The 26,670-nt window shown below is 33.1% G+C and overlaps 3 protein-coding genes across 4 annotated transcripts; 1 reads left to right on the forward strand and 2 right to left on the reverse strand.

Moving 5' to 3' along the window:
* The first annotated feature begins 580 nt into the window (after positions 1–580).
* Positions 581–5,894, forward strand: LOC114754902 (uncharacterized). 2 transcript variants are annotated; one of them, XM_028943750.1, is made up of 9 exons: positions 581–641; positions 1,940–2,076; positions 2,171–3,138; positions 3,266–3,372; positions 3,472–3,548; positions 3,923–3,989; positions 4,477–4,567; positions 4,643–4,702; positions 5,181–5,894. In XM_028943750.1, the coding sequence occupies exons 3-9, from the start codon at positions 2,299–2,301 to the stop codon at positions 5,748–5,750; spliced, it is 1,812 nt and encodes a 603-aa protein (XP_028799583.1). In that variant the 5' UTR covers positions 581–641; positions 1,940–2,076; positions 2,171–2,298; the 3' UTR covers positions 5,751–5,894. The 2 variants fall into 2 exon arrangements, with proteins under 2 accessions (XP_028799583.1, XP_028799582.1); XM_028943749.1 differs by lacking the exon at positions 581–641 and adding an exon at positions 671–755.
* Positions 5,895–7,560: 1,666 nt separating this feature from the next.
* LOC114754904 (nucleolar complex protein 3 homolog) lies at positions 7,561–14,540 on the reverse strand. Its single transcript, XM_028943752.1, has 13 exons — positions 14,305–14,540; positions 13,497–13,666; positions 13,196–13,392; positions 12,273–12,481; positions 12,030–12,132; positions 11,546–11,709; positions 10,460–10,598; positions 10,063–10,239; positions 9,837–9,973; positions 9,393–9,722; positions 8,939–9,078; positions 8,728–8,825; positions 7,561–8,322 (listed from the first exon to the last, which is right to left on the reverse strand). The coding sequence occupies exons 1-13, from the start codon at positions 14,457–14,459 to the stop codon at positions 7,837–7,839; spliced, it is 2,505 nt and encodes an 834-aa protein (XP_028799585.1). The 5' UTR covers positions 14,460–14,540; the 3' UTR covers positions 7,561–7,836.
* A 9,599-nt stretch (positions 14,541–24,139) lies between these two features.
* On the reverse strand, positions 24,140–25,832 carry LOC114754903 (uncharacterized). The gene is made up of 2 exons (XM_028943751.1): positions 25,528–25,832; positions 24,140–24,846 (listed from the first exon to the last, which is right to left on the reverse strand). Exons 1-2 carry the CDS (start codon positions 25,747–25,749, stop codon positions 24,322–24,324), a joined length of 747 nt encoding a protein of 248 aa, XP_028799584.1. The 5' UTR covers positions 25,750–25,832; the 3' UTR covers positions 24,140–24,321.
* Between the last annotated feature and the right edge of the window lie 838 nt (positions 25,833–26,670).

Raw genomic sequence — 26,670 nt, forward strand, 5'->3', positions numbered from 1 at the left:
CTTAAAAAAAAAAAAGTTCCTATTACTGATAGAGCTGAGCCTAAGGAAGGATTTAGTTTTCTTGTATTAAAAAACGTACTGACATTTAGTATTTGATAATGTTTTGAATAAATTGACTCTAATAAAAATGTTGAATACACGTGCCTGGAAAAAAAATGGAAAGGTTCCTATTGAGAAGGGAGAAGAAGAAATTGCTAAGCCATATGGATTCATTCATTAATTCTCAAATTGAGGACCAAAACAATTCATTATATTATAGTTTAAATATGCCTTAGCTTAAGCTCTCTTTTTTTTAAATTAGAAGCAGTCATATTTGAGATACTATCAAATACTAATATAGGCACCTCTTCTAATAGAGATTCAAATTTTGATTTTTCACGTTTTGTGAGGAACTAATTCTTTTTTATGGATTCAATTCCGTTAGTTCAAGCTCGCCTTTTATTTAGAAGACAATTTTTATTTTTAACGTGCCGGGCCATTCATTAAATCTAACGGTCCAAAATTAATTCTTTGGGAAACTCCAGGAAGACCATCCACTACGGGATCTTTTTTCCCCGAGCTGCCACGAAACCAAAATACGGAGGGTTTATGCCTCAGGAGCTCGCCTCGCCACAGCAAGGGAAGCAAACTCACAGAATCAGGTAAAACATCACAAAGTCTCGTCTTTTTTATTTCTTCTTCTCACTCCATGCCATCCTACTCACAGATGATGCTTCTTTTAGTCTTGTTCAAGGAAATAAAGGAAAGCTCAAAAGGTATTGTCTGAGGTTTTGTTCATGTATTTGTTACTACTGGATTACATTTTAAGCATACAGTAATATGTAAAACCCTGAGCTTAGCAGCATCAGGGATCATTGTGGGTTTCTTCTCTTGTCCTCTCTATGAAGGCTTCATAAGAATGAAACGAAACGGCCGGAAGAGAGTTGAAATATTGGAGAAAGGGAGGGAGAGAGCTGCATTGCTGACCCGGCTTTGTTGACTGGAGTTTTTATAGTAAATAGGTTGCTTTCTATGTGTGAATCCATTAATGATGAAAGAAGTTCATGCTTTTTGGTATAGAATCCTCCGCCCGGCCCCGGTTATTCCGTTTGAGGTGTTAGATTTCAAGGTGAGGTATAAGTGAGTCTGAATAAGATCCAAGAAGAATTGCTATGAGGTCCCAAGAAGGAAAATAATTACCAAAAGTCCCTATAACAACTGAGGAGCTACTTTTTAGTCATTATAATTGCAATTCTCCTAAGTTCTATAAATTCTCTCTTCAGAGTTGATTAACTAATTGGAAATAAGTTGTGACACTCTACTGTAAATATTTCTGCAAATCCTGATGTTCCTGCTGTTCTTTAGTGTATCGTATTGGAGCAGTTGTACACATTTTCAAGTTTGTTTCTTTGGCCTTACATATCTTATGGGTTATTCCCAACGTTATTGACAATTATAAAGCAACCTTGTCACTCTTGCTGCTGTGCATGGGGTAGGAAGCTATTATATATGTGTGTGAATGCACACGCTGGGTTTACATTCAGCATATGTTCATGAAATTCATTTTTCAGAATGCTGTCCATGAATTTGCGGGGTCTGTCAATTTTGGATCTTGGTCCTGTTCTTATTGGGGTGCGATGGTTTTAAGTGTTGATGTGTCATTTTTTATTGGCCACTTTATGAAATAAACACTTAATGATGGGTTTTGCTTATTTGCTTGAGCTTGTTATGCCTCTGATTTTGTAGCGACAGCATCCTTTAACGTAAATTGAGTTGAAAATTTGGGGAATAACTTTTGTATTTGTGGCCAAGTTATGGTTTCCTTGCTTGATTTTTCAACAACAACATGCTTATGCCATTTGTTTTTAATTTGTTAATCAATTTCTCACAGTCAGGCTTTCTTATTTTCTCTGAAGTTTTATTAAGTTGCTCTAACTGAGCTGATCTTCTTGCTTTTCAGGATTACTGAGTACGTGTTTAGGCTGAACTTTACATGATGATCTTCATATAGGTCCATTGGTAGCTCACCCTTGGTTCTAGAGCTTTCTTTCCCTTGCAACACCATGATTTTTCTCATTATGTCCTCAATTACATCTGGTAAGTTATCTCTTTCCCTTGTGCGTGCGTGCACACACTTGTTTGTGTTGATAAGTAAATTTTTTAACCAGAACAATGCTCTGTCAATGTACAGGTTATATCTTCCAAACATAAAACATTTTGTGCCTCTGCAATTCCCTCTGGACTTTGAGGTGTAAGAGTTCTGAGTTTCTGTTCCTGTCATGCTTTGACAATACAAGATCCATAGGTCAATCTGGTCTCATGACTAACGGTAACCAGCAACAGCTTCCCTTGCCAAACAATAATCTGGGCATACAAACCCGCCCTCCATTGGGTGCAGGAATCCTCCAAAACATGAATCCCTTTATGACCAATATGCAGCCAATGGTCAATCCACTTCCTTTCATGCAAGCTGCTAATAATTTTCATCCATTGCAAAACAATCAGCTGGTTCCACCTCATTTGACCTTGCTTGGTCAGCAGAATGGTGTTGGCAATATGAATTGCAATCCACTGTTTCCCGCTCAGGGACAAAACATGGTGAATGGAGGTCAATTTAATTTGTCTCAGGCCCAGGGGCATATTTTAGCACAAAATATTGCGAGTTTGCTTCAGCAAAATAACATGAATATGCAAAATGGACAATTTTGTGCTCCGTTGCCCCTGCAAAATATGAATCAACAGTTACCTATGCAGGTCTCAAACCCAGCTCAAGTTATTCCATATGGTATGCCTCCAGGTTCCCATCCTATGTGCAGCTTTCCAAACCAAGTGCCTCAAGCTATGATTCCTCAAACTCCATTTTCTTCTGCACCTATGCAGTTAAATAATGTGCCTGGAAACCAAGTGCCTCAGGCTATGGTTCCTCAAAATCCATTTTGTTCCGCAAATCTGCCATTAAATCATGTGCCTGGAAACCAGGTTAGGCCACAGTTTAACCAGAATGAGAAAAACATGTTCTCACCTGGAAAAACAAATGCTTTCACATCATCGCCTTTTGCATCTCAGCAGTTGGAGGGGAACACTCGGGCACCACCTAATCCTAATGGTTTGAAGCAACTGCATGCAAAACACTCCCAACCTGCATTTTCAAATTCTCAGGTAGCCTCTTTCTCTCTATTAAATACAATAATCACCACTTTTTTCCAGTCATATATTCTGCTCAGCCGCATGTACTATAGTAAAATAGTGGTGGCTATTGTTTTTAGTATGAATCTGATTATTGCAGGCAAATCCTATGAACAATGTCAAAGCTAATGCTCCAAACCCTAATTGGAAAGGTTCACTGAGCAAAAACTTAAAAAATAATCCAAATCGAGGGAGATTTCAAGGAGGGTACGCAGCTGTCTTCTTTCATTCCTCTTAATTTATTTTGTTTACACATGATGATATGCATCATTTGACCAAACGAAAATCTACATCCCTTTGATGTAGGTTTCAAAAGTCCAAGTTTCATGATATCAACAAAGGAAAGAAGAAATTTGGGACTCCAAAAGAACATCGGCCCAAAGGTTTGAATTTCTTTACCTTCTTACAAAGGCAAATGCCTATTTTGCTTTGAGATGGTTGTTAATAGCCTGCTATGTTGCCATGCTGCATGCAGAGCCTTGCAAATATAGCTCTGCTACAGGTTGTAAGACTCCAACTTCCCCTGTATTCTTCTGTAATTACTTTATCAATTTGTTGTTTGCTTTTCATCAAATTTCAACAATTATTCAATGTCAATAATGGAGCGGAAATTTGAAAGTTATATTAAAAAACTAAAGACGGTCACTTAAGCTGTGGTTTTATATGATGTGCTGAATTTATGATTGGTTTTTAGTCCTTCGTGTTCCAAGGGTGCTATTAGTATGAACAATTAACTTAATATTGGTTGAACAAACAGGGTTCAACAATGAGAAGGTGGGAAATTCTGGCTCTAACTATAAGGAACAGAACAAGGAACTGAAAAGGTAGTTGTTGCCAGTCTTTTTAATTTATATTCATCTGCAGAACCACCAAATCAAAATTTTTATGCTTGCACGTTACATATAAGTTCACTGTCTATTATATTATGCTCTCTAACTACCATTTGAATCTGTCCACAAGCTTGAAAAGCTACATATCAAGTCCTGAAATCGAATAAAATTTTTCATTCCAATATCTAGTCAATCAATAAGGTTTAGACCATTCTTGATGTTGGCAGTATATTTTAAGATTTCAGATGCCTTCATTTCCTATAGAAGATGAAAAATATTTGTTCTCTTTTGGGAACAAATTTAAAGATTAGAAATCAAGTCTGCTTTCTCTCTTGGTTTGACAACTTCATTTTCTCTTTCAACAACTTTCTAAAACATTGTGTTTCTTAGTGTATGACACATCATTTTCTATTAACATCATCTGACTCTCGAACCTTGATTTTGTATCTGATCAATGTTGGGTTGTTTCTCAAATTGTTAGATCTTTGTCAGTGATATACACTGACCAAGAAATCCAGCAGTGGCGTGAAGCAAGGAAGAAGAACTACCCTACCAAAGGCAACATTCAAAAGGTTAAATGAACTTCTTTATTTATTTCAATTTATTTATCGAAAGCTGTTGTCTAAGATTTGAAATACTACCTGCAGAAGCAGAAGGAGCAACAAAGTGCATTGAAGGTCACTGATAGGGAGGTTTTCCGAAGAGAGGTATATTGTTTCATAGTTATATGCGCAAATTATTGGTGCTCTTTTACATTTACATTATTGGTCTCACATTCAGCGACTAACCTAGAAGTTTGTGATTTCGCGAGTCCTTCCCAGTTGACATGCCTAATTGTTAAAGATTAGCTATGTTACCTGATTCATATGAACAGAGAAACAATTTTTACACCGAAAACCAGAAGATATTAATCTGAGGCATCAACTGTGGATCATAAAATTTGCAAATGAAGATCCCTTTTCCCAGAAGAGTCGAGCTTTTTCACCTGAAGACAATATTCCAGGGAAATGATATTTCCAAATTTAATAGTGTGGTTCAACTGAATTGTTTTGTAGCTAACGCTCCCTTGGTTTGGCTTTTCTCCATTTCTAGCATGAAATCAAAGTGAAAATAGACATATCTTTTCCTGGTTCCTAAGTAGTATTTGAACTCGTTGGTAATATATTAAATTTTTGTTTGTGGCAGCTCAAGGAGATTTTAGCAAAGCAAGCTGAGTTAGGGGTTGAAGTTGCTGAAATACCATCTTACTATCTGAAGGATTCTAGAACAAAGGGTTTTGAGGGTGGAGAGAAAAGGAATTCCTCTAACAAAAGAAAATTCAAAAACAAGTTTGACAAAAGAACAGACAGAAAAGGTAGGTATTCCAAGAAGCAGAAATTTGCAAACAAAGATGTGGCGCCAGACCCTTCATCAGACAAGAGAAGTCCAACTTTGTTGCAAAAACTATTGAGTGCAGATATAAAGAGGGATAAGAGCCATTTATTTCAGGCTTTCAGGTTCATGGTAATGAATTCCTTTTTCCAAGAATGGCCTGACAAGCCACTTAGATATCCATCTGTTATGGTCAAAGAAAATGGTCCTGAAGGTGGTGATCAAGACCTTGTGAACTTGATAAATGACAAACGCGGTGATGTTATTGAAGATGGAGATTGTGATGATAATGAAAATGACTGTATAGAGCAAGTCAATCCGCAAGAGGAATGTCCTGATGGAGAATTTGAAGAATCTGAAGAGGAAGGTGAAATTGTAGATTGAACTCCATGATGCTATATCTTTGGTTCTAGCATTAAAGATTTTGACTATAAGCTCTGCTATATATTGTTCATCTAGTTTAGTAGATTTCATATCTCGAACACCTCTCTATTTTTGCCTGGAGGGACATGAACAGCTCGTTGTCTACCTTTGGAATTTTATGATAGGTGCGCGTAAATATAGAATCTTTTTTTTTTTTTTAAAGAAAAAAAAGTGCTTAAAATAACATAGGGAATTCATAGGGTTTAAGAAAATTGGGTTGGCCGTTATGCCAGTCTAAGCACCGACTCAGTTTAATAGTAAGGCTAGAGTTTAAAATTGTAGTTGAACAGGGTACGAGTAAATTAATACTACCTCCGCTCTTAAATATAAGAGTTAATTGATTAATTTGAGGAGATTAATGAAATAAGTTAAGTTAGTTATTTATAATAAATAAGTGTTATCTTTCTTAAAATATCCTTGTTAATTAAATGTATTGATTATAACTATTATTATTAGAAGAGTTATCTTTAAAAAAAATAGATAAATATGAGAGATAAAGTGGATTGGGGTTTTATATTTAGGACTAAAATAAAAATAAAAAAGTCGTATATTAAGGACAAGAGGTAGTATATTTTAAATAATGTATGCTTAATATAAAACTAAATGATTATCTATAGTCATAAAAATGAGCATTTTTTCCGGCATACGATTGTCATTTTTTTTTAATAAAAATTGTCATTTAAATTCAAAGGAAAATAATATGCAGTTAAAAAGAGGCCGTAATACTTGATAAATAAAACATGACTAATTTGACCAATTGGCCCATTGATTGGGCTGAGTTATGGCCGAGTTAGACATAGGACCGATTTAATCAAGCAAATCGGCAAGGCCTGATTCTCGTAAAATTATTTCTCCCTGCTCATGTTTCCGCTGCTCCTCTAGTTCCTATTTATAAGGTAGAGAAGAAATTTTTTGATCATATTTATGAAGTGAAGAGCAAAATTTTTCCTATAAATATATAATTTTACCCTTTATTTATTCTTATATTGATATTGTTTTTATGAGATATATAATATATATTAAATAGGAATAAATTTAGAAAATTATTGAATTTTAATGTAGAGTTAATAGAATTTAAAGTTTTTCTTAGTTTACATAAAATATGTTAAAAGTGACTTGTAAACATAACGAGAGGAATATTCATTAATGTTGTAGTGAGTGTACTATTCCATGGATAAACCGAGTGTGGTGCTCGATGGGTAAACACACAGGGTAGTTCTTTAGGATATTCAAATGTTTTTTTTTAAATGATTCTGCATATCCATTTTTTTAAAATTAATTGACAAGAAGGGGATTGAGCATTATATTATACTACCTCCGGTCCTAATTATAAGACCCAGTTGACTTATTTGAGGAGATTAAGGAAGTAAGTTAAGTTAGTTATTTGTAATAAATAAGTGTTGTCATTCCTAAATATCCTTGCTAATTAAGTGTATTGGCTAGAACTATCATTATTAGAAGGACTATCTTGGAAAAAAATATATAAATATGAGAGAAAAAATAGATTGGGGTCTTATAATTAGGACCAAACAAAAAGTCAAACGGGTCTTATATAAAGACCGGAGGTAGTATTATTTTCCTAAAGCACGGCACTGCAAACCTGGGTTACTAAACTAGTAGCGCACACAATTGTTTGAGATCCAGTACAATTTGTGTTATGTTCGTTTTTCGAAGACATTCTTTCTGTTTACAGGACTCAAATTAAAGATCTCATATTTAAATATTCACAGCCCCTTTCAATAAGATGGCACTCCTTGGCAAAGAGAAGCTCTTCAAAATAAGCAGTTTCAATATAAAATAAAAATGATAATAGTTAACAATTAAATGATGGTAGGGAATGTGCCGTCCGATTCCCACAAAAGAAGCGTACCTTTCCCTCAGCTAATGATGCGAACTGATCTATATTACACCGGCCGGTCAATAAATTCCCACACAAAACTTTGGAACCGTGACTTCCAAAAAAGACCTATGGAAAATTAATAATATGGAGCCAATGAATGAGAACAAACGTTACAAAATTCTCAGAGAATATATTCAAGATGCGCCACTAAGCTTTGCTTTTAGTCTTTGATCCTTGCTTCTTTTGTTTCTTGTACTGTTTATAAAGCTCAAGAGACAGCGTAGTCTTCTCCAACCCCCTTCTCAACCTTTCATTCTCCTTAATGTCGTGTAGAAGCATAAAATGAGAAGCAAGTTTCTTCCTTAGCTCATCCTCATCAAATGGACTTGAATCTGCTGTAGATCCAATTGAAGGGGATGGGGGGGCTCCATTTGCTCTTTTCCTCTTGCTATTTAGCTTTACGCTGCCAGTTTGTGGTGAAACTTGTTCTTGTTCAAGGGACATGTCCTTGAAAGCTTGTTGAGGAGAAATGTTGGAGAGAAAAACTTGGTTATGAGCGGTACTCATGGTTGAAATGCCAGAGGCAATTGTGGATATAGCTGGATGATAATGCTTGGATAGAAGATTGAGGTCCCACAATACTGAGGCGAGAGCGCCACTTAAACTGGGGTCTGTGGAATTTGGTTGATATTTCTGCAAAACACAGCAACATGGTCGGTGATAATAGCACTAGCATTAAAAAAAAAAAAAAAGGAACTGAGGATTATGATGGTCTTGGCTAAAAAGGATTATAAAATGGAATTCACAAAGTCTTGCGTTTTAACATCAATAGCCTTTGCCCATGAAATCCATATCCAGTTTCTTCCAGAAATAAGATACGAATAAAAGATACTTAAAGAAGAATAATGCAACAGTCAACAGTAAGATACAGCCAAAATCTAGAATCTACAAACAAGGAAGGTTCCCTTGGTAGAAGTCATATAACTGCATTACAACTTCCTTTTAATAACACGTCCGTCTTTCACTTCTCCAAAAATGTGTTCCATAAGAGTATCCTCGTAAGTGCCAACAAATAACAGATAAAATTAAGAAGCTTACCGGAATCGTGCCTGCAATAGAGCCTCCTCCAGTGTCATTTTCCAACAGATTTCTGCACTTTACGTTCTTCTGAAGGAGATGCTTCACTGTGACTAAGGCTGAAAAAATTCAGAAGGATAACGAGATGTCACACTTCTGGTTCTTCGTGAATTAAGTAATGTATTTGTGCCAGTTCATGTGTTTCATGGGGTTAAAGACAACAAAAACATACCAGCCATGGACTCTGGAGATCCGAAACACAATGAAATTGTAGCCAAACGTTTTATAAATGCAGCAGTCTTTTGCATGTCATGCTGCTTATCTTCACACAACATTATCTTCAACGCTTCTGCTAACACCTCTCCTTGATCTCTGTTTCATATAAGAGAAAAGAAACCCAGAAAGATTTAAACACTGAACAAGGCAGAAGAATTTGCTAATGCTGTGAAAAGAAGTTGACCGGTCCAAATACTCCTTTATGTTACCATGATTCCTTTGAAGGCACATGAATAAAGCGTGTACTATCATGCATAATATACACAATGAAGTATTAATTAATTTTCCACGCAAATTATATTAGGCCACTGACGTAAACGCTCTATCCTGCATGTCCTGGCAATATCTAGAAATGGGAAAATATTAACCATTACAACAGTGAATTTTGGGAGATTGGCATTCGGGCAAACCTTCCTGGCCTGTATTCAAGTAAAAGATTGTAAAGATGGACAAAGAAGTCTTGTAAATCAACATTCAAGGCGTCAAGATTGTTCCTCATCACTTTAAAAGCAACAATGCAGCATTGGAGACGCTCAGATACAGTCAAACATTTAGGAGACTTCTCAGAACCGTTGCCTGAGTTGCTACCACTAGAAGCAAGCTTTTTCAGATGGATCAAAAGATCATTCATGAAATCAAGGTCAATCAGATGCGAAAATTTTCCCAGTCCTTTTAGACATGGAGCAAGCAATGAGTGGGATCCAATTGTATCAGATAATGTCCCGGAATTTGCCTCGGGTCTAAGCCAAAAAAAGAGCAGAGATCATCAATATCCTAGACAGAAACAGAAAGATTCACATCCATATGATATCAAAGCCTCAATGAAACACAAAATACAAGTTATATGAACAAACCTCACAGCTGTGGACTCCATTGTGTGCTTTAAAACACGAAAATATGTCTCAAACACTGCAGAGAGTGTTTCAGATTGCATTTGTCTCTGCTCCATAACATCTGGTGTAAAAGATGCAGCCTTGTAATCAGCTTCAACCTACAAAAAGCATTGCTCTATTAACATAAATCAAGGATATGCTTAGCCAGAGCAATCAAAAGTAGGTCATTCTTGAGGATGAAAAATACCTCCTCTCTCATCTTTGATATCAATTCCTGCTTACTTTTCTTTCTTTCGTTCTGTTGCAGCTGATTTGGTGCATCCACATTTTTTCTTTTCTTATTTTTCTTGTTTCTCGCTTTATGATCATTATCTGTCTTTTCAGACTTCCTTAGATCCTCATCAAATGAAAGAGACAGGAAAACCTGGAGAAGGATTCAAAATAATGAACAAACAGAAAAAGATCAAAAAGATATCAAACGACTAAATGCCAGAGGTAAAACTCTCCCTGAAAATGGGTTTAACCCAATAAAATTTTTGACCATATAGAATGCAATAGCAACTTGATCAGCAAAGCAGAAAATCAACCAAGTGAAGACACCAACCAAAAAAAAAAAAAAAAAGGGAATAGGTGGGAACTATAACCTCAATGGATTCAGGATGTAGTTGGCAATTATTAGCTTTAACTTGATCAGCAATCAACCGAACAGCCTCTACAGTAGCTTCACCACCATGTTTACCCCCATTTGTAAATAGTGACTTAATTGTAGAACAACAGAGTTTTCTGTTAATCATGCAAATGAAATTTAATTAGCCACATAAATGGCAATATACAATGCAAACAAACCCAGAAATTCTTTTTTTAAAAAAAAAAAAAAAAAGAACAAACAGATACCAAAAACGAGTTCATTCTCTAAGCAAGAAAATTCATGATACCCAATAGAAATTATTTCCTACAACATTCAGGGGTCACTTCAGTTATATAGAATCGCTAAGAATTGGGACAGCGAGGGAGGGCTCATAAAAAATTGCACATGGAACATGATTTTTGATAAATCTAATATCTAACTTTTTACTCGAGTTCTTCTTCTGCTTTATCAAAACTAAACTTAAATTATCTTATACATTTGAAATATTTTTTCTATGCATGTATAATGTAAAATTACTGCCAATAGAAAAACACATTGAACATGTAAATGTTTTCAATGATTACAGCTTTATGGGATAGTTCGAGGCCTTTATTAAACTTCCCGATACTGCTTTCATCTCAAGGAATTAACTGTGAAACAAACACAAGATAATTACTATCCTTCTTATGTCCTATATTAATGACCTGATGGTATATTTACTTGGCCAATGTTTCCTGGGGAAGGTTGCTTCTCTGAGGCCAGCAGTCTCCTGCTCTATAAAACCTTTTATTTATAATTAAATCAAACGGTTTAAAACCATAGAGACAAATATCATGGATAGGACAAATAGCTTCTTTCAACTGCTATGCTAATTAGAATAAAGGGGGGAAAAATAGAGACAAATGATACAAGAATTTTAGTTATGACGTTTCATCTCATGGCAGTATAGTTCCCTTTGCAAATTTAGTGAAGATGAACTGTTCAGCTTAAAATTTTAAAGGCAATAATAAATATCCTTTATTGATAATGCCAATGCAATTCCATAGAATTTTGGAAAAGCTTAATATAATGCATAATAAATAAAACAAAAATAGTACTGAACCTTATAGCATCACTTGTAGAACTTATGTTTCTGACAACAGTGGCCAACAAGATTTCACGAAAGTTGAAATGGGGATTTGCATCAAGCAACGCACAAATACAACGAACTGCAACATGCTGGAATAAGGGCTCGTGTTCTAGGTCTATCAGCCTTTGGAGGTATGCCTGACAAAATGTGAAAAATAGGAAGGACCAGAAACAAATCATCTTAGTGACATAACATGTTCATTTACTATGTCAATCCATCATAAACAAATTTTTAATAATAACTAACAATGTTCACATTTTATAGTGATCCTAAATAATATTACAAAAAATATGGCCAGCAGCAGAGGTAGGCATAAGAATAGGACAGCAGACACCATTTCAAGCACCAAAGTCATTTAAGAATAACAACTAGATGGTGAAAGAAAAATTTTATGTCCCCAGAATTAGTTATCAGTTAATAGTACAGAATACAGTATTTATCTGACATGAGCACAAACCTTGTATGCTGAAAGAAGAGTGGACTCATAATAACGCATCTTTCTGACAGTTTTTGAAACCTTCATTTCTAATTCCTTTTCGGTGGGCAGTCTAATACGATAACTGTAAAATGCATAAAGGTAGAAGTAAATTAAGAAAAAAGTAAATAAAATTAACCAGAGTGAGGAAGTAAACTGAATGCGGGTTATACTGATATGATAATGCATAAAATATGGAATATGTGATGAAATTATCAGGCATACCCAGGAATAATGTCTTTGAAAACAGCCAAGAGTGATAGCAGTCCAAGTTTAACAATGCTCTGATCATTTTCTTTAGAGATTTGAACCATCTCTTTCAGCAACTTGATATTAGATTCTGGGTCTGTGAGCAAGGCGTTTCCAAGCTCTGCAAGCTTAAGTTTCTTATTTTCAAATGCCTCCTCAGCAGTAAGATCTTGTTTTACCTCGGCCTAAACAAAAAACAGAGAATCTGCTGAAAATTACACAGAATATTGAGTCCCAAGTTTCTAATTCAGTAATCTGTAACCCTATCACATATGATGCAGTTCAAGGGGATAATACAAAAGATTGCAACCAATAGGAAGTGAGGAAAAAATGTATAACTTCACTTTATTGGACAAAACTATTGAATGCTATAAAACAGGATCAATGTGGGAAAAGCCTTAGGCAATGTTTGGTACACAGAAAAGTGTTTTCTGGAAAGGAAATAGGAAAGTGCGTTGCTTTATGATTTCTTTCTATTATAAGGCGGCGCACTTTCCCATTTCCTTTTCAAAAAAGACTTTTCTGCATACCAAATATTGCATTAATGCCTTGAAAGGGAAGACCTTCTCTAGGCGGCACAAATACAAATAACAAATACATGCAAAATCATCAGCTGACTGAAAGCCTCAATTGTGCAATATGTAAAGAATTTGCATTTCCATCAAATGGAATCCATCATAGGGAACAAGCATGTGGCACATGATTCAAACAAACACAAAGCAATCAAATGTTTGCAAATAAAGGGAGGAAATAGCTTTCAAGACATGGTACTAGCAAATCAACATAATATCAGGCGGCCTAGATCAAAGCGGGCTTGTGAACCATCAAAAGGAAAAAAAAAAAACTTTTGTCAATCCGGTCCAAGGGAACTTCAAATGTGACATAAATTAATACAGTACCAGTACTGCTGCTTGTGGTGCTGGCTGCACCTCTGCGTTAGCCACTTCTTTCCCTTGCTTCTTTGCGTCTTTCTTTATTTTCTTGAGTTTAGCTCTCCTTTCAGCCTTACTTAGCTTCACTAAACCTTTATCCGCATTACCATCATCATTATCACCTCCAATTTCCACTTCAGCTGAACCATTTTCTGCCTTTGAAACTACAGAATGTGATGAGAACAACTAATTAATAGAGCGCTTTCATAAAAGATCGAGGGATCAGGCATTCACAATGGAAAAGTTTGAAGTAAAAGAAGAAAGAGACCCGTTCGGTAGTAGAGTTTTCCATCCAAGGTCTTCACTGGAAGAGCATCTACACGATCAACTTGAAGACTAGTTTCCTCTGTTTCTTTCTTCAGAGCATTTTTTCTCATGCGTTTCTCATAAAGGGCCTCCAAGTCATCCTCTTTGGCATCAGCAACTCGAGTCACATGTCTAGATTTTAAAGATAGTCAGCCTAAGTTATTCAATCACGCAGAACTCACAATAACAACGTAGTAAGTTTGAGTGACAGCAGATATTTCCGCCTTATATAACCATGCTAAGATGACGATCACACCAGATTTCCACTTTTGATTCAAATTAAAAGTACATAATAGAAAACCAAAATGTAAGTAATGATACCAGACACCTTAACCTAAAAACAAAACAAAAGAAAACGGAGCTTTGGGGGGGGGGGGGATTTTACCCGCTACTATGTGACGGCTGCTAAAAGTGGTACGACAAGCAAACTTATCAGTACTGGCATAAAGTTTATTGGCCGGACCTTTTGATTGACGTATTAAGCAACTTCTCCAATTTATAAATTGTGACAAAACTTGAAACTTTCTGACTAATCACACCCCTATCAGTGACATCTAGTCTAGACACATTTCTCTGCGCCCAAGTAATTTTATAAACTTATTCCTTAGTTGGGGACTTATAATATCTCATTTCCTTCAGCATTCAGAGATTTAGTTATATCAAGTTCCAAGACTTAGACTCATCATACATCAAACTAGCCTGTTGCTAGTGAAATTGCATCAAAACATTACATAGGACGATGAAGTCATCGAAAGGGGGTAGATACGAACTTGGTAATGGACTGGGTGTCCAAGGTTGAAATCAAGCCAGCATAGTCGCGGTTCTCCCGAACGAAATCCAGGTCTTCATCGGAAACTTCAATTTCGTCCTCCGAGAGCTCCGGAGGGAGGTCCGGCGGCAGAATCACCTTCTGCTTCTTCCCCATCAACAAGACCGAAGAACAAGCAAAGCTCTTAGCTCAGAGGTTTTGCTAAGGTTTAACCGTTGTCCCAAAAGGCGGAAGGAAAGAAAGAAAGCAGCAGCATGCCAGCTCTAATTTCCCTACTCTCTCTCTCTCTATCTCTTTTTATTTTTGGGGGGAAAAAAATCTCTCACCCGGGCTTCCATTTTACTGGGCTTAAGCCCACTTTTTGACGTTTATGCCCAAATAAGATATAAAGGCCCACAAAAACCAGACATTAGATATTGGATGTTAAAGGGACAGTTCTGGGCCCCAAAAAAAGGAGGATGAAATCCATCGTGATACACTACGGGGAAAATAGACATTAAAATAGACATGTTTTCCGATTCATTATATGAAATGGAGAAAATGGGTTGTGTTATTTATGGATTATAAATAACATAATTTATATTAATCTTACTTCTTTGGTACGAAATATTAATAATATTAAGCATACATTAATATATTAATTTTATGTATGGACACATTTTATGGAAAAGTTACCTGCAATTTTTTCCCCTTAAATTTCCTATAACTCATTCGTTTTGCTGTAATTTACTCGATTTATAATTACAGAACATGAAAATTACAACATATGAAAGAAAGTTTGAAAATAGTGTAATATGCGAGCCATTTAGAGATCATTTTGGTCAGAGATGGGTTGGCATAAATAGCAATATGCATAAGTAAAATTTCTTGAAAATACAAAACCCAATTGATTCATTAAGGCAGCAAATGTTTTGACCAAATAAAAAAAATTAAGGCTACAAGTGATTGAGATACATATTGAGGTCTTTTTCTTCTCATTTGTATAAATATCTTTTGTTTTTTTTACAAAAACAATTCCATATTAAATGTGACTGCCTATTCTAACGAAAATGTAAATATTTTATTATGTTATGAGAGGTTAATTCCTCTTTTCTTTTCTTTTTGCCAACATTACTAAACTAAAAATTTTTTTGGTAAGGTCGTTTTTTTGCCTCCAACGTCATTTTTTTTTGTCAAATATAAGTATTTTTCTATTGAAAATAATTATATTTAATATACTATTAAATACTAAATATAAACACATCTCATAGAAGGAATTTGGATTTTGATTTGTTACGTATTTTCTTCTTATATTTTTATAATTTTTTACCTAAGTTACTTTAATTTTATTTTTAAAAAAAAAGAGGCACACGTGATGAATTTAAGAAGACTGAAGATAAATGAGGCCAAGATGAGAGAAATGGAGAGGAACAGCGTATGAGAGAAGAAAAGTGAGACATTAATGAGGGGGGGACCCACTGTGATAAATGCTTCATTAATGGCGGGTCACACGCCTTTCTATTATTCAACATTTGCATCTTTGGAATTAACTCCCTTTTTTTTCTCATTATATTTTCCTATTTTTTAGATTCTCACCTAATCTTGTTGCTTCCCTTGACCCCTTCCCGCTCTGCATTTATTGCCCTCCTCTCATTTTTTATTGAGTACACGGCTAAATTTCACTTTCAATCTTTTTTTTCCGGAAAAAATAAGAAAAAAATTAGAAATTATTAAATACCAAATAAAAGTTTTCAACAAAAATTTGTTACTATTTGTAAGTCGCTATTTAGTAATCTTTAGTTTTTTAATGTTTGAGTAAAATATTCTAATAAATAACCAGCATAATCCTAGTGGAAAAAGCTTTGATTATAGCCGCTTAAATATGATGTTGGAGTGCCGATCATTTGGCAGCTTAGTAGTACAAGATGTGCAATTGGTTGCTATTAATCAGGCTCCGTACTTGTCCGCTAAATCGAAAAAATATAATCTTAAATTTGAATTTGTATAAATGTAAAGAGTCTTCGTAAATCAATATCTTTGTTTTTTTTTTTTTTTAAAGAAACTGCTCATGTCTTCGGAGTAAAAAATTAAATACAAATACATTCCTTAAATTTCATTACTCCTTCCATTTCTATATGTCAGCTTCACTTTTAGAAATAGGTTTGGTTCAAAATATAAGTTTTATTTTTTAGTTTGTCTAAGTATTAATTACTTTTCTTCTTATTATTTTGTCTTTAGCTGATTGTATTTAGTACTCTCTCTTTCATATTAATATTATTTTGATATATTCTCTTTCATCATTTTTTTTTGTTAATTGACTCTCGTTTACTCTCTTAATAAATAAGAAAATTTTTTTAAAAAAATTACATTTCTAATCTATTTATTATTTTTAACTAATTTTAATTACTAGTTCATTAAACGTGTCTCGGTTATTTAAAATTTATGTATAGGATCGGAGGGAGTATATGAGAAACCATCTCTCCCTCTCTCCACAATTAATTATGAGATTATCATATGAAAAATTAAAGAATTAAATTACACAGCATGAAGGCGTTGGTCAATCCCTATCAAGCAGACCTAACAAAACAAGCAATATCTACAAATTGAACTTATAATCGTTTTCTAGCCATAAACCACATGTTCCATTTCTCCCTAACCTAACCATTCCCAACTAATTATGTGTGTGTGTAGCAAATATCATTTTTTTTCCTCCTCAACTATGTATCAAATATTATAAATTTCACCAATATAATAATAAATTGCATAAATCCATTTAAATTTAAATTTTATCAATATCTCATGATACGATGAACTAATTAAAAATCGAACAAATTTTAAATTGTTATCTATTTCAATAAATATATATATCTCCCTGCTCGAAAATTTGACGCCAGACATACATGTAAAAGCAAGCCTAACATTTTTAATGAAATGCCCGTACATTTAATATCATTAGACCAAACCAATGAGTAGCCTCCATTATTGGTTGACATTGAGGAAACCATTGAAGAGATATAAAGCATTGAAGAAAATATCCATTGGGAAATATGAGGACGACAGTGTTTTTATTTTTTCTCTTTTTTTTCAAATTATTTTTGTTTATAAGTATTAAAAATTAAAATAAGGGCAAAAACATTAAGGGCAGTGACGGCCCCATGTTGTACTAAGTACTAACTCTGTGCTGAGCCATTTATACAGCTATGAAGCTAACAACACATAAAATGAATGCTATATCATGTTATTTTTGTTTTGTAAGTTTCGCGTTAAAAGACTATTTGAATGAAAACTAAATCAGAGTTTTAAAAATATTTTTACAGTTTACGAAGTAAATATATAGAGGAGTTTGTTTTGTTTTGTGAAAAAATGCTTTTTAGAAGTACTTTTGAGGGTTGCCAAATACCCCCTAAATTTGATTCTAAATATAAAACTCAAAAACATTTTATGTCTCATATTTTTTTAAGGTAGTTCTTTTAATAGTTATATATATTAAAAATTTTGGTCAATATGCATGATTAGTAAGGGTATTTTAAAAAAAACAATAATTATTTATTACAAATAGCTAACTTAACTAATTTTTTAATATAGTCGAATTAACTAACTAACTCTTATATTAAAGACTAGATGTAGTATATTTTATCCTAATTCAGTCATGTATTCTTCATAATAATATTGAGTCAGTCCTCATCGACATATAAATTGAGATAAGATCACTATTGCTATAAGAAAATCATAATATGCCAACGATAATTTGTATCGGTGTGAACGAATCAGTAACCTAATTATATAACATCATCTTAAGTCTAACTTACCTTTTTTCCAAAACATTCCCTCAACTTCCTAAAACATGAGCTAGTTGATAATTGAATTTGCTCATGAACATATATAAAACCATAATTTATTCTATCTCCCCTATATTTATTATTTTTCTGATTAATAATTCACCTCCTTCTTCTTCAAGACTGATATATAATTTAACGTTACATATGATATTTTAAGGAGATTATATTATATTTGTTATAATTAACTAATTTATTTTACTTCTTTAATATACTTAAATTAATTAAATACTACCTCCAGTCCTAATTATAAGACCCAGTTGACTAATTTGAGGAGATTAAGGAATTAAGTTAGATTAGTTATTTGTAATAAATAAGTGTTGTCATTCCTAAAATATCTTTGCTAATTAAGTGTATTGGCTAGAACTATCATTATTAGAATGATTATCTTGGAAAAAATGCATAAATATGAGAGACAAAATGGATTGAGATCTTATAATTAGAATCAAACTAAAAGTCAAACGGAGTCTTATATTAAGGATCGGAGGTAGTATAGTGATATTTTTATTGAAGGGTTGACATATTCAAATTAATTTACAGACAGTACATATAATATCATGATTGAATATGAGGAGGTCCGACACTGGCATAATTATATATAGAGTACGATGTATAATGCCATTCTTCTCTGCTTGACCATGAATTGGTTTTTTAATATAATAAGTAAAATCCTATGCTTTACGTAGCATTTGAAACGTGACATATATTTGGTTAAATGTGGCAATACTGCTTTTGAAAAATAACGTACATGAAAGTCGTTAATAGAAAGTCTCAATCGAATTTAATTCCCATTGAATTTTTATGTAGCCGCCCATCCAACTATAACCTAACTAGGACATTCTTAAATCATGTACCCTTTTTTATTTTTATTATAAGACTCTTTTAATCGGGTCATCAGAATTAAAGAGAGATTGGTAGGCTATTAATTTTTTTTTAAAATTTACCTATATTTAAGACAATGAATTTAATTTATATTGGAGTTTAAGATTTTTTTTAATTTTGTTAAACATAGTGAAAATGACTTATAAATAGAATAGAAAGAATACACCTCAAAATACAAAAAAAAAATTATATAGACTTTGAATTGAGATAATTTGTTAAGAAAATAATTTAATGACTTATGCATGATATAAAAGACCATAATAATACTTCCCTGCTTACTTTTATAAGGAAACAAAAACACAAATCAATGAGAAAATAAAATCCATGCATTATATAAGTATTATTTTTCTTTTTCAGCTTTATCTTCTATCTGATATCATGTTATTTTAAATTTTAACTATTTTTGTTTTATATCCTTCATGTAACGGGAGTGTTATTGAAAATATGTAATAACTATGCATTAAAATTTGGGAAATATCATATATTTAGAAACAAAATTTAAATTTAAATCAGGATAGATAAATAGAGATGGGAGAAAAGTACAACTATATTCTAGATGACAGCTCCTAAAGAAAGTGACATCCTCATTAATTGTTTGATGGCTTCACTTAATTATCTCAATTCTCTGTGCTTCCGTGATTCACATATAGAGTTGAAAAGTAAACAAATTCATAATATAAACTTGGAATCTCATTCAATTTAGTTGTGCCATGATTAATGAGGGAAATATCAAATCCTACGTGTCTAAATACTCATTTTTTTCTCTCACTACGTTTTTTTTAATTATTAACCGTATTATAACTCAGCTCGTGATTTTTTTTATAATTATTTTCAAGCCCGGATTTAAAAAAAAAGGAGTTATATTAGATGCTCGATAATCAATGTAAAATTCTACACATAATTAAATCCAAATTACACAAATAAAAAACAAATTAATGCAAGATAAGTATAGAATAATTCAACTTTTGCGTAAGCTTTGTGGGGAAAACTATTAAGAAAAGAAAAAGTGTTCGCAAAAATTCAAAGTGGAAAGCATAGCAAAGTCATGATTAATTAATGAGAAATTGAAGAAGAAGGTCGGTTGCTTATGGTCTTATGGAGTTTAAAAGTTTAAACTTCATCAGTCTGTCTTGCGTACTGTACATTGATTTCTTTGAACCTTCTTGACAAATAATTGTCAAATTAAACATTTATGACAAACCCCAGTTGGCAAAAATTTTCAAATCTTAATAAATAGCCACCGAAAAGTACCAACAATTAACTTGGTGAATAATAATAAATTGATGTTAGTCATATCTAAAAATTTTTATCTGTTATAATAATGTTGGTGATACCCTAAGAGTCCCACCACATTGAAAAGGGAATGAACAAGATTGTATCCTAATTAAAAATGACAAGAAATGGATTGTTGCTAGAGGATTGGTTATATAAATATACATATCCTAAAATAATATTGATAATATTCTCTAATATGTTTAGTAGAGGATTCATTATAACATTAGTACAAATTTTCGTAGTTAAATTGGGTGATCAATAATATCTGAGAGAAGAAAACTATTACAGAATGTTAATAGTGATAATTATTAGTGTCATAAATGCCCAGCTCATTTTTAAGCAACATGGTAGGTCATATATAATAAGAGATAATGAAGGATATTATGGAAAATTCACAAAATTTATGGTGATGACATCAACTAATAACAAGGAGAGGTATATAGATATGAACAAATAATTAATTTTTATCAATAAAAAGGAGTGAATTAAATGCCGCTCTAATCCTAAATATAGAAACTAATTAGAGGATTGGTTCTAGTTTTAAGTATAAGACCTCTTATATTTATCATTTTTTTAAATTAGTTTTTCTAACTTATAAATTGATGTATAAGCTAGCGTTATCTAATTATATTTTTGAGAGATTAAATCACATTTGTCATAATTAATTAATTTGTCTAAACAGATTAATTTAATACCTCTCACGTTAAAGACTGGACAAGTGTATTGAATGAAAACATGAATTTTAGTTGATAAATTAATAGAGGGTGATGCAACTGGTGAGAGAATTGAGAGAATAAACATCAAAGTGATGAGTTGAAGAGAGGTTAGGTGAGGAGCCTTAAAGAGTATTATGATGGAAAGTAAATTGGCCATTAAATAGTGTTGGTTTGGGATATTAATGAATTGGGATAGTAAATGGCCTTTAATTTCAGTTTCATGCATCCATGAAACCTCACCTCACGCACGTATGTCATCATCACTTCAACAATAAAAAGTGTAGGTGGCTGCTCTTTTCACTCATTTATACGATACACCAACATTTTTTGCACATCACTTTCTCCTTTTAATTATCTTATGCATGCCATAACATTCAGTAAAGTGATCGAGTGGATAACCAAAAAAAAAATTTCAATATACTAATCTCTACAATATTGTGAACTTGATCGGTTAATTTGCTACTCCCTCTAGCTAGCATAAAATGTAAGGCACCTTAATACTATTCCCAGTCCTTAATACAAGAGACATATTGATTTTTAATTTGATCTTAAATTTAAGATCCCAATCTATTTTGTCTATCATATTTATCTAATTTTTTAAAAATAATTCTTATAGTAATTGTACATATTAAAGATTCTATCAAATGGTAGTTATAGTTAATACATGTAACTAGTAAGGGTATTTTAGAAAAGACACCACCTAATTATTACAAATAACTAACTTAACAAACTTTCTTAATCTATTCAAATTAGTTAAATAGCTCTTATATTAAGGATCAGGTCAGTTACTCAAAGAATTGTTAATTACTATGTATTTTTTTCGTTTTAAGATATATAGATTTAATGAGTGAACTCTTCTTTTTTAATTTTTGAATTTTATAATCGCAAGGTAGATAGCCTAATTTTGACCGATCAAGTTACACACAAAGAGAGATTAGCTTAAAAGCATTTAAAATATTCAAATACCTTCCAACCAACTATAGTATCAAATTGTCTTATTTATTCAAATGTGAAGACAGATTATAAAATCAAATTTGCTAGGTGGTCGTCTCGCAATCTGATGTGAAATTATTTATAACATTAAACTATATATAATAGCTTGCATTCATCATCCACTTGAAAAGGGGTGGCATGTTAACTGGACAATAATAACAAACAGGTATAAGGCAAGGAATTTAATTACTATAATTATCACATCCTTTGCAAAATGTCAAGGATAACATGTAAATATTATAAATTGACAAGTAAATGGGACTTATTAGTAATTAATTTTTTTTATTTGAAATTTTTATCTAGTTCTCCTGATATATTATCTCAATTTTTTTTTTCATCTGTACAATTAATTAATGCTTTTGTTCCTCTTTCTATGTGACAAAATGCTACTAATTTATTAATTTATAATTTGACATATACAAAATGAAAATTTCCGTCTTATTCTGTGAGAATTTTTATGAAAGCCTTGCATTAATTTGCTTCTCTTCAATGAAAGCTTTTTTCCCCCCAGAATGTATCTTAATTGTAAGCTTTATTATATGAGTAGAAGGAAAAATGATGAAAACATTTTATAAAAAAAGGGGAGGATGGAGTATTTATTAATGACAGCATAACTAGCTGATTTTTATTACAAAGATGGGAAGGGGGCCCTATTTATTGTGAGGGGTAGAAGGACCCACCATCTTGCATTTATAAAGCCTAACCTGAATTTGCTTAATGTTGCCATCAATGTGTGTGATTTTCATGGGCTATCATGCTGCCCAACAAACTATTGTTGGACAGTATAGTAGTTCAACCATCAATGTTAGTTCATGGCTAATTTAAGGACTCCTTCTGAAATTTCCATGCTCAAATTAATTACAATTCTAAGGTTTTCAAATCTTGTTGCTTATTCATTTGTGGTCTTTGATAAAAATATTGTAAATGACCATCTTTCATAACTTAGCATACTAATATGATTCATCTTTCAGTTTCTTTGTTGCCAATGCTTCGTGTCTTATTGAACTTATTCTATGAATACAAAATGTTAAACATAATTTATAAATAGGATCAGATGAGTAATTATATTCTGATCAAACAACTCAATAAATAACTTTATTTTGGGTGGTCTCTATCTCTCCCACAAAAATAGACATTTTTATGTTTGACTTAATTGGCATTTCTCATAGAAATCCCTCTTAATAATGCCAAATGCCAACTAAAATATTGACCATGTTTAACTTTGAAAATGGGAAGGGGTAAGTGGAAACTTTCAAAGGATTATGACTTTTGAATGCATTTTGCCTGCAGATTAGGATGGACAAGTTAAAATGATTTGGGTCCAATAATAATGCTCAAGTCTGGGGGACCAAAAAACAAGTCACTGAAGCTTCATGAAGAAATTATGGTGAGATTTTCTGTTGCTGAAAAGGAAAATGAACCAGTAGTAGTTAATGAAGGAACTATCTTATGTAAAAGATTTAAATGCTGCTGCAACTTGCAAAGTCCTTCAAAATGAAATGTACTAGTACTACTACTAGCCAGTGCATTGTATTATTGTTATTCCATCAATTTTTCATTCTGTTTTGGATAAGCCAACTGTATGTCCGGCTCCGAGGGATTTTACTATTTACAAAGTGCCAAAGATGATCCTTTGGTATGGGAAATTCTAGACAAATCACAGTCACATGTTGCACCTAATCAGCCATACGTTTACTGTCAATTCCCTCTCCCTCCCTCTCTCTCTCTATGTATATTTTCTCTATCTTTTTTATTTGCAGTGGCTGAAGCATCATCATCATCAGTTTTACTAAACCCTGTAAATCTACAGAGAAAAACAAGTACCTCAGTGTTCTTGCTCATGTGCTTGTGAGTACCCCACCAATTATTGGTAACAACTCTTGGATTTTTTTTATTTTTTATTTTTGGTCAAAAACAACTTTTGGATTTAACCAATTGGATTTTGTAGCAGCTAAAGCCAGATGTCTGCTACACTTAATAACTTTATCATGAAATCCTCAAACTCAAGAAATTTCCAGGATGCCAAGCACAAATTTGTAACATTGTTGATACTGTTTAGGATTAGACATGCGGAGCATTTTACATAGGACCATTCAATTGATGAAAAACTGAGCATTTATTCTGGACACACCGAAATAGAATTTCTCACGGAGGATAGCATTGTAGAAATTGGAAATTTTTCTATTAGCTTTGTTAGCAAAATAGCAATAATTTTGCAATATACATAAACCCCGGGTAATATTCTGGGAACAGAATCCCTATCCTTGAACAGCCTAAACTTATCTATCATTTACAAAATTATGAAAGAAGCAATCACTAATAATCCAGAATCCCCTCTCAAATTGAGATATTGAGGTCAATCCTAGGTTTCTTCATGGATGGAAAAGGAACAACAGAGTTACACCTAGGACACCTGGGATTGTTCTTCATTATCAAAACGTATGATAAGCAACCAGGACACCCTGCTGCAAGTGGAGATGACAACTTCTCTTCACTTTCTTCTTCCTGGGTTTCTCTCATGGAAGAGGATGAAGACGAATATGAAGGCGATGGCGACGACAAGGCCGAAGATTTCCAGAATGAAGCTGTCGTTCGTTTCTTCATAGGCTCTTTCTCTGCTCTTTCCAGGGCTGATTTCACCTTGTCAAGGGTGCATACACTTTGGTAATTGGTTGATGGCAATGAAGAAGAGAACAACTTCAAGTCTAAGCTTTTATCATCAAATAGGTTCAGAGATAGTTTTGATGGAGAAGGAGGGCTGTTTAGGTCCTGAAGTTTTGGACCCGAAGGACTCGAATTGAGTTTGTGTTCTGACGCTGATTGGCTTAAAGAGTTGCACCGTTGAATATAGACTTTCCCCGACTGAAATCAGTGGCAAACATCAGTACAGACACATCACAAAACCAATGGAAAGCAAAAGGAGGCAAGAACTCATTTGCACAAAACCAACGAGCAGAGATATTAAAACGCTTTTATTAGAGAATTTCCATAAGACTGAATCATGGAAAATCCTTTAGCACAATATATTCATCATGCCATGATAAATCCAAAAGCTAGAAAATCATATCATAGCAGAATAAACGTTCAGATCAGAGGGCTACAAGAACCGAAAGAAATTTATTTATTGGCGGCCTGCAGTGATATTAGAAGGGACAAAATTTTAAGTACATATAGTCTATAAGTTTTTCCAAACTATCAGATCCTTAGTTCCCTGCAATTTCTCAGTGACAATTCAGAAGGCCGTCAAAACAAATCAATGACCCTCTGAATCAATCAAATACTCGTAACAAACAAAAAATAGGTTTTAATAGGTTAAAAACAGAAGTCATGGTTTTGGATTACAAAGAACAGCAGAACAGTGAAAACGAGATTAGCAAGAAAAATATCAACGAAATTTTAACAGCCGAAAATTCCAAGGATAAATTCCTTCAGAAGGAAAAAGAACTTGTAACATTTACAAAGAGGCTATAAAATTCCCGGAAACCACGACACCGACCAAATTAGCTTCCACAAGAAACAAACAGGAAATGAATTAAACGAAACCTTGAGGTCTAGGCGCTTCTCCCAGCCACTAGGTACTTGCAAGTCGAGGTCCAATTCCTGAGATTCAACAACAGATTTAGAGGACCCGCCAAGCAAGTCCCGAGTAATCAGAACCGGAGATCTCTCACTATTCGATTCATTTCCCACCGTCCGGTGCTTGTCGTCCTTGTACCCACCACCAGCAAGAACACGAACCAGAGAACTTACGTCGGCAGCCATCATAACTTTCACGGAGCAACTTCGCCCTCAGAAGGAGAAGCCGAGGAAGAGAGAAAGAAAGAGAGATTCGGAGAGAGAAAAGGATAGAGAGACTGAGAGAGAGACGCATGAATTGTTCATATGTTATGGGAGTTATATACGCTAATAAATGTACACGGGCCGTTATAATAATAATAATTAAAAAAAAAAGAAGAAGAAAAGGAAATAAATGTACAAGTAAAATTAAGTTTTTTAAATAATTTTGATTAAGAAATTAATACCATCAATTAATAAGTAATTAATACTCCGTTAATGCAATGATATTTAATGAAATGAATTGGCAACGCGGTTGTGAGAAGGAAAATGAATCTTCTTCGCATCCACATTAATTACAGTATTCAACTAACAACTAAAAAAATGTAATTTGTTGATTATCCATATTCATGAATCCTATAAACTAAATAACTAGGGGCCCAATTACTAATTCATTATAAAGGCGTGAATATCAAGTATATTTCATTTGGTCAAAAAATATCAAATCTATTTTTTGTTACATGTATTAATATTATGGAATTAGATGCAAGTTTCCATCTGTAAAAGAAATGAATGATATTATTTATAATTACTTCTTCTTGTTCAAAATATAAGCTACACTTTATCTATTTATGTTTATAAAAAAATAATTAAAATTAGTTTAAAATAATAAATATGTAAGGCATATATTTTTTTCTCAAATATGCCCTTATTAATAAAGAGAATAAGTAAAAGATATAATAAATGAATCAAAGAGGAAAGAGAATATATAAGGGTAAAATTAAAAAAACTCATTAAATACTTAAGTAGAAGTGAATGTTATCTTATAAAAAAAATCAAGCATTTTCAACAAAATTTAGCTTATATTTTAAATCAGAGGAAGTATTAAATTACTACTGTCGATTTTATATT

Source organism: Neltuma alba, unplaced genomic scaffold, assembly GCF_004799145.2.
Source record: "Neltuma alba isolate B1F8T4 unplaced genomic scaffold, ASM479914v2 tig00010224_pilon, whole genome shotgun sequence".
NCBI classification, from domain to species: Eukaryota; Viridiplantae; Streptophyta; class Magnoliopsida; order Fabales; family Fabaceae; genus Neltuma; species Neltuma alba.